Consider the following 8,313-nt stretch of genomic DNA (forward strand, 5'->3'; position numbering starts at 1 on the left):
AGAATCTTCTGGGGAGGAGTTGTTATTCCATGAAACAAACATACTATTATTAGTGTGTGTCTGGTGTATTTTGACACTTAAAGAGGAACAGACCTCATTACATGCTGCATTCAGTAGTGGGTTGTTTGTTTTTTTGCCTGGAGGGGCTTTTTTTAAGATACAGCCTGTTATTTTGTGCTTTTATTTTGCTTAAGTGACAAATTGTGAGGAAGATGATACTATAGGGAGTTACACAAAGTAGAGGAAAAAAAGTATAAGGAATAAGCACCATAGTTAAAAATATTTCTGTGACTGTATGAAAATTCTAGTAGGCAAGTTTAGAGTACCCCTTGGAAATATGTCACTTTTTTAGTGGGTGAGCCATTTTGACAGAAAACCTGGCTGAATTTCTAGGAAATACTTTGGAAAGATTGAAATGTTCTTCAGCAAGGTACTAGGTGTATATAGTATATACGCTTCCTTTCAGTGTTGGGATATATATAGGCTTGTTCTGCCACTTTTCTTCTGAATAAATGTTTTGTACAGACAGCACTCAAGGTCAAAGGGGACAGTTTACCTGTGCCCCAGCAATCTTGTGTTTTGTCTTGTGTTTTTATTTTTGTTCTTTTTCTTTAAAGTTGAGAAATTTGCCGAACTGTGGCCAATAAGAAAATCTCCTTAATGAGTTGGGATATATAAAATACTTATTTCCAAAGAATTTGTTACTATTCAAAAATCTGTATTATGTGACCTAGGATAAAAGGTTCAAATCAGTTGGAGAGCAGTGATAAATAAGGAGAGCAAAAATTTCTTCCTACTCTGGTTTTCACTGTTGTCAATCCTACAGATAATAGTGAAACTGTCCAAAACCTTTTATGTTCCTATCTGCTTGCTTAACTCCCAAATGCTTAATGTTTCCAGCAAAAGGAATTGAGCTGTCTGCTTTCCAGATAATGCTGTTCACTTGCAGCAGATCCCTATGTATCTGCATGATTCCTGTATATGCTTGTTGCTGGTGGAACCAATGTGAAGTTGAGGAGAGAATACCAGAGTATTAAGTAAGAGGTTACCCCTGCCACTTAGAATGACAGTGATACAAAAATTACAGGAAAACCTTTCTCTAGTGAATACTTAAATTTAATATTCTGTATTAAGGGTTTATTTAAAACCTTGTGGATATAGTTAACAATGTCTTCTACTAGTTAACTTTTTTTTTGAAAAATTGCATGTTATGTTGCATAAAATGTTACTTCTGCTTTTAAGTATTTTTTCTCGTTAGTATGCCAGTGTTCATTTTTATCCTTCTAAAATATTAAAGTACTTGTACACTTGATTCAAGACAAAGTAAAATATAATTAGAAGTTTCTTTGTAGATTCAAAATCGAATAAAGGACAACGTTGTGGCACTAGCCAGATTACTTGAAAATAACATCTCTTATTGCAGAAAGGTAAGAGAAGTGTTCCACAAAATATGTGCATTGAGCCTGGGGTTTAAATATAAAAGGATGTATTTACAAAGAAGAGGAGTTGAAACTACCTTCAGTATATTTACAATTTGCATGGTAATACTTCCTGTCTCAGTGGCATTCTTGTGATTGGAACACTAAATTTTCTGGCTACTGCACTTCCACTCAAAACTATTTGATTTTAATTTTACTTAAAGTATTTCTGGAGGTACTTGTATCTGATCATCCTTCTTTTTGTGCTCATCATGAACAGCCTAACCACCTGGGTTTTTTTCTTTTAAGTTGAAGGTCTCAAGTTCAGTAATGCTAGTGTAATTGTGTTACAAGTACTGCAATAGTTTTCTGGCCATAGTTATTGGTATTTTGAATTAAAAGTCTGGATAGATTATTTAATCTATTTTCTAAGAGCCAAATATTTTCTGGATTTTACACTTCCATTTGTCTTTTCTCCCCTCCTGCCCCCCCCCCCCCCCCAACAATCTGCACTTCTTTTTGGAGCTATCTTACGTTTTGTGAGTTGGCATCGCTTTCATTTTGTGTTTCAGCATTGGCCTGTTCTGTGTGACTGAATCCATAGTAGGCGTGTTTAATAGTTAATATACTGTCCTGTGTTTGGTTCTTTAAAAATTGCTCTTTATTAATACAGAAAGAAATACAATCTCATTTACTGGAACAAGAATCTCTATATCAGGAAATAAAGCAAAGCACTAACATTGCTGCAAAATATTTGGAATTGGAGCAGTGCCTAGCTGAAGTCTGTCAAATTGTTTCTTCTATGTTACAAGGTATTTAGTTGGCTTATTACCCGTCTTGATAGTAACTTGCAGACTACGGGGAGACCTGTAAAGCAAGAGGGAGGAAGGGCTACTTGGTCTTTTTGCAAAATGCTGCATTTGATTCTTCTTGGTTTTTTATAGGGTCATACAGAAACACAAGCCCTCTCAGGACCTTTGCAGAAAAGATTTGTGTCATAGCTGGATATTTTAACAACTATTTCAGTTTATTTGCCTTGTCTTCTATTTCTGCAAACAAACCTATCCAGAAAATACCCATGCCTTTTATGAACTTGGATGAATTGGACTCTCTGGTTGATTCCCTTATCATGAATTTTGAACTTGAACAAGGACAGCCATCACTGAAATCTCAAACTCTTTGTAATGAAGCTACTGAGACTCAAGGAGGACAGGTTGAAACGGGTGAAGTTGAATTTGCTTGGAAACAGAAGGGTATTCCAAAACAAACACACAAACTCCAGTCTTCACCTCCATTTCCTGGAGAGCTTTCACCTGGTAGGATACAGTGGGTATAAAATGCTATTATCAAGAAAGTCAGGGAATATCTTTCCCTTTACATGAAGAGAAAGCAACATATCACAAAAAGCTGAAATTTATTGCTAATATTATTAGTAAGTGTTACGAAAGTAAATGACGTGACTGTATGAGGATAAGTACCCTAAATTTCACAAGAAAAAAAAGGAAATTCTTAAGGGCCTGTTAGACTTTAAAATATATAGTGCCTTTTGTTTTAATAAAAGTCTATTATTACCTAAGCCTATAAGAAGTAATTGAATGCGGTAAGTAAAAAAATCTATTGGAGATAATATGAATGGAGAAAATAAAAACTGTTAGGGAATAACTGGGAAACACAGTAAACACTTTGTAGGACAGTCACATCTCTTCATCTTAAACTTTTGACTTGGGACTCTTGTGTAACAGTGGAAGGAGATTGCTTTTAAGGAGATCTGTAACATACATTTATGTTGCATACAGTTAGATAAGACAACTGCCTTCCTATCTTAGACACTTGAAAGGTAGGTGATGTGGGTTCCAATTTTTTTTCTTAACATTGTTGCTCCACCTCTGCTGCATTATGATCTAGGAGTGCTACTGCAACTTTAAAGTGTTTGTTATGCCTTTTATTTTTTTTAAAACAAAGCAAAAACTTCATATTTATTTCTGTAGGGGAAAACTATGAGAGATGGTAAAAGTACTTTACAACCTCATTTAATGAATGCTTTAAGTGGTTTTGTAGTCCATTGAAAAATCTGGGATTAAAGTATCAATGATGGTGCTCTTCAGCTTGATTTGAAGTAAGTTCATGTTGAGTGTTGTTGCTAGTGAATTATCATTTGATTGGTCAAATCAATTCCAGTACTATTCATAATGGATTAGAAGCATAGCTTTCCCTAAATAATATGTAAGTCATCCCATGAGGTTGTAGAGACCTTTCCCAATTAACTACTTTCCTGCGCTTTTTATTGTAGTTGTCATTTAACCTCTTACCTTTAGTCTGCTCGCTGAAGCCAGTAAAAATTAACAGCAAAGATGAAAATGAATTCGAATTTTTATTCTTTAATACTGGGTTCTAGGAGGCCTGGACCTAGCACGTTTTACTCACAACAGTGCTGAGAAATTCATAAGCTAAAACCTAAGTTTTTCCTGTATATCAAAGCTTCCAGGTCAGATATTCATAGCTATCATCTTTCCTTCTGAGGGAAGATGGTCAACATTTTGAGAATTTCAGTCTTTGAGAACACATCACGCTCTTAGAAAGACAAAGTGTAAAGAGAGTCAATCATCTTTTTTCTTTGAAAACTTTCACACTGTAGTTATAATTGATGGTGTTATTCTGTGATTTTGTGCTTTTCTGATTTATAGGAAATGGGGACAGGTAATTATGCTGAACCAGTAACCCACATACGTTTTTCTTAAGACTAGTATACCTTAACACTTTGTCAAAAAATGTCTTGCAGTGCAGTCCTGCCATCAAAAATATTCAGTGATTTTTATTGCAGCTAATAATTTCCTTCTCACGTGAGGTGTGATGTTGCTTAATCACTTTCCTACTGTAGAGGCCTTTAGAAGACTGCTCAAGGGTTAACAAAGTATATTCAGTTGTTCAGCTTTTTATGCTTTAAAAGTGAAGAGAAACCTGGTATTTTTTTACATTTGTAAATGTATTATTTTGTGTTTGGCTGAAAGTTTAAAAAAGATAACTGGTTCTTCTGAAACATGTATCTAAGCATTAGCGTTATAAAGAGTAACACTAGATAGATCATGTAACCGATCACCAATTTTTACAACTTTAAGTGTAAATTCCTTGTCAGTCGTCTTCTGTATACAGTTGTTTTTGAGACCTTCCTTTGTCACTGAGAGTACTGCTTCCTTGCTGAAGTACTGTAGTATAAAAATCTGAAATATTAGTAAGACGTGTTTTCTGTAGCTTACAAGTGAAACAAAACAAAAAAAAGACTACCTAAATTTCTTTCCTCTATTAAGACACTTATTCAGCCCCTAAATGTGTGCTGTTACTCATGAACTAATCTATACCAATTAATGTCAGAATACTCAATCCCTTCCAATTTCTGCCAATAAATATAGTGGTGTCATGTCAAGTCCCCATTGCAAAATTACATTCAAGTGTGTTACTGATGTTCCACCAGCCCAGATGATTAATCATGTTTGCTTTTGTTCTTGTATTTAATGAGAAGCATTGCTCAGAAAACATCTTTGTTTCCTGTTTCTGTAGTTCTGTGCATTATAAGGATTTTTTTTGTCTTGTCTTTAAGTTTTAGGAAGAAAAAAAAAAAAGTTCTTCACAAACTTGGAGTTCAAACTGACTTTCAGTTTTTAGCCTTTCTGAAACTCAGGAGCAAGAGACCATGCAAACAAATGGGTTTTGGATAGAGTTTTAACTGATGTATCGGATGGGCAACCTTAATCATATCAAATTTAGCTTTTGCAGGATGAGTAAAAATGTTTCCAACAGCTTCCTGCTGCTTGGTTGGTGGTTCCCCCCCCCGTCTCCATGCTAACCAACTATGTCTAGTCAGTCAACTAATCAGTCTCTCTCTTATTCACATTTGTTAATACTATATTCACATTTTAGATTAATATGTTAACAAAACCTACTTCTGGTAGTGTTTTCTTCAGCTTGGTGCCCTTGTTACAGTTATACATCATTGAAGTACTTCATTCTTACGATATATATGGTGACCATACATCATCAGAGTGAGCTAGTGCTCTCATAACATACTGCATTAATACATCAACAAGCCTAGCTGAGCCTCCAGTAATCTATTGGTGTAATATACCGTAAGGTGAGGTATATTTATAACTATAGGCTAGTCTGTCTATAAATTATGGATGTCAAGGAATTGGGATCATAGCAGGCAGATTTTGGGATGGATTGATTTGAATGATATGTTATTTTACTAGTCTTTCCAAGGAGGTGGAGGTACATGTGGGTTAAGCCCAGGTCAGCAGAGTAATTGATGTGGCTGACCACCATATCTGCATCACCTGCCAGGCATAGTGATGGAACAAAGTAGACCCTAATATTGCTGAGATAAAGGGCTGTGCAGTACGGTCCAGATATTTTCACCATCTGGCATTTTTGCAGTTCTGACTAAAGTCAGGGTCTGGATAGCTTCTGGAAGATAGTGGTAATACACAGAAGAATCTTCTTGTGAATAGTACCTTTGGAATTTCTTCTAAATCATAAACTAAAGTAGACACCAAAACAGTGCAATTTAAGTAGAGTTTTTACTTTAGTATGTCACGGAGTTAATTACTTTTGCAGGAATATATATTGGTGGTGTAAATTTCTCTGTTGGGGGAATAAAGATGGGAGTGGGATCACAATCAGTATTTATTAAAACATCTTTTACTAATTAACTGTTGTTAATAGAATTAAGATGTTTGCTTCCAGCAGATAACTGTTCACACAGTACATTAATTTATTCCTTCACACTTAACTTGCACCCACACAAAAACCACTTATAGCTACAAGGCTGGAGCAACAACTGTGAGCTTCTGACTCTGAAGTGGAGGCTCATGTTGGCTTACCTGTGAGACTTCAATGTGCTATACCCCTCAGTATGTATGCTTCCTCTCTTTGGCTAATGCTTTCTCATTACTATTTCTCCATCTGCAGCCATAGGTACCAATAGAGCCCATTCACACACACTTGCACAGACAGGGCTTTTTTGTCTTTGGCTGAAGTTTAGTTGCTGTAGTAGCTGATGTCATGCTTCTGCTGTGAGCACTAAACTTAGGTTTCTCTGAAAGGCTTTTTCTCCTTTGGAAGGCTTTCTCTCCTTTGGAAGGCTTTCTCTGGGGTTCTCAAACCTACAGTCTCCAGCTCTGTTGCTGAAAGAAATGTTCAGTGAACAGTCAGGAACATGCACAGGGTGGGATTGGGAAGTGTTATGAAGAAATGTTTAGACCTGAATGGGATGTATTATTTACTGAAGTTATGATAGTTTTATTTTGTTATATGTATTGATGTAATCTGTAGTTTGTGGGTTGTTTGTTGTGTTGTGTTTGTGTTTTGGGGTTGGTTGGTTTTGTTTGTTTGTATCCTTTAATGTCCTCTCTTATTCCCTCAGGAAAATATTCTGTGGTGGTAATAATAAACTGTACCAGATTTCAGGTGAAAAGTAATTAGAACTTTATGTACTTGACCCATGGATTTTATTTACTAACATAAAAGAAAACAAGGTGGCTTTGTTTTAAATATAAACTGGGGAGGTGGGGTATTCAGACTTCTGCGCCCTAGTCTCATTTGAAAATATAAAACTAAGAAAAATCTAATGAACTAAATTCTCTTCATAATAGAAGTCACCTAAAGAAGTTAAGAAATAAGTATTTCTTTAGTTCATTATTTTATTTGAAAAATAGTACTACATTAATAAAAATACATAATGATTCTGAGAGTACTGATATGCGAGTTTACTGCTTTTTACAACTCAGCCTCTACTTTTATTTGTTTAATAGTAGGAAAATAAGATTAAAATTACACACTTTAACAACATCCAGCATGAATATATGAGGTAAACTACCACACAAAAATATAATGTAAATTGATTTTTGTTGTAGAAATTGGTAAAACCATGGGAGTCTAACTGTGATTAGGCATTCAACTGTTCTATTTTATCTCTAATCAGGAATAAGAAACCTCTTTATTTCAGGTAAAGATAACAGTCCTGGGAGGAAGTATATCTTAAGAATATGAACGCTGGATTACTTGAGAATCCTTCAAACAATGTTAGCCCATCTTTATTGAGACATGTTGTATGTAAATGCACTTTTAGAAAAAAGTGCATTCTAGCTATGCTTTTTAAAGAACATGTACTAATGTTAGAAATTAAGGATAAGTAAAGTCCTCTAGCACTCATTGACTCATGAGAATACTCTAGATGAAGGAAAGAAACAAGCTGCAGTTTAGGTTTAATTTGATCCAGTAATGGCATCTGCAGGCAGAAGAGAAGACTACATCTGATTCACCTCTGCAAATGCAAGCTATAATTTTTGGACAGGAAATTTCTTCTCATTCTTTATATACTTTGACATACTGTAATTAGATGATTCCTGTTGCTTCTGTATGTTTTGTGGCTTTTCTGATTTCATGGTAAGGTGAGTTTTTTGTTTGTTTGGGATTTTTTATATTATTATTTTAGGACAGCTTTTTAATTCTTTTCTTAGCTTTTGGTAGGATCTGAGACTATTTATGCATTTTCCCAAGGGAGGGCTGTTTGCTTTTTTTTTTGAAGTCCTAATATTTTACTTTTCTATATTAAAAAGATCTTTGCCATCTTTTCTTTGTTTTCTGCTCTTTTTAGGACTATGAATCAGTATATGTAACAAGATTTGGTTACTCTTGATGTTTTTTTTTTTCCTGCCCTCTTTTTTGTTTGTTTGTTCCTGTCTTTAATATGTTTATGTTCATGATAGTATTGCTTTCTAGAATAGGAGATGGTGTATATAATTTAATTGACATTCATATAATTTGATTGTTGCAGTGAAAACAGGACTAAACTGAGAAAGAGGTCTCCTGAGCTAACATTTCATCAACAGTGAGCACCATA

The 8,313-nt window shown here is 34.8% G+C and overlaps 1 protein-coding gene across 1 annotated transcript in view; it reads left to right on the forward strand.

Annotated features, from left to right (window-relative positions):
* KIF14 (kinesin family member 14) overlaps positions 1-7,334 on the forward strand; it is a 35,367-nt gene extending 28,033 nt beyond the window's left edge. Inside the window, exons 28-30 of the mRNA XM_075038857.1 lie at positions 1,353-1,427; positions 2,092-2,230; positions 2,363-7,334. Coding sequence (XP_074894958.1) covers positions 1,353-1,427; positions 2,092-2,230; positions 2,363-2,754 — 606 coding nt within the window. The 3' untranslated portion in view covers positions 2,755-7,334. The remainder of the gene's footprint in view (positions 1-1,352; positions 1,428-2,091; positions 2,231-2,362) is intronic.
* The last annotated feature ends 979 nt before the right edge of the window (positions 7,335-8,313 follow it).

The sequence above is a fragment of the Buteo buteo genome, chromosome 10 (genome assembly GCF_964188355.1).
Source record: "Buteo buteo chromosome 10, bButBut1.hap1.1, whole genome shotgun sequence".
NCBI lineage: Eukaryota > Metazoa > Chordata > Aves > Accipitriformes > Accipitridae > Buteo > Buteo buteo.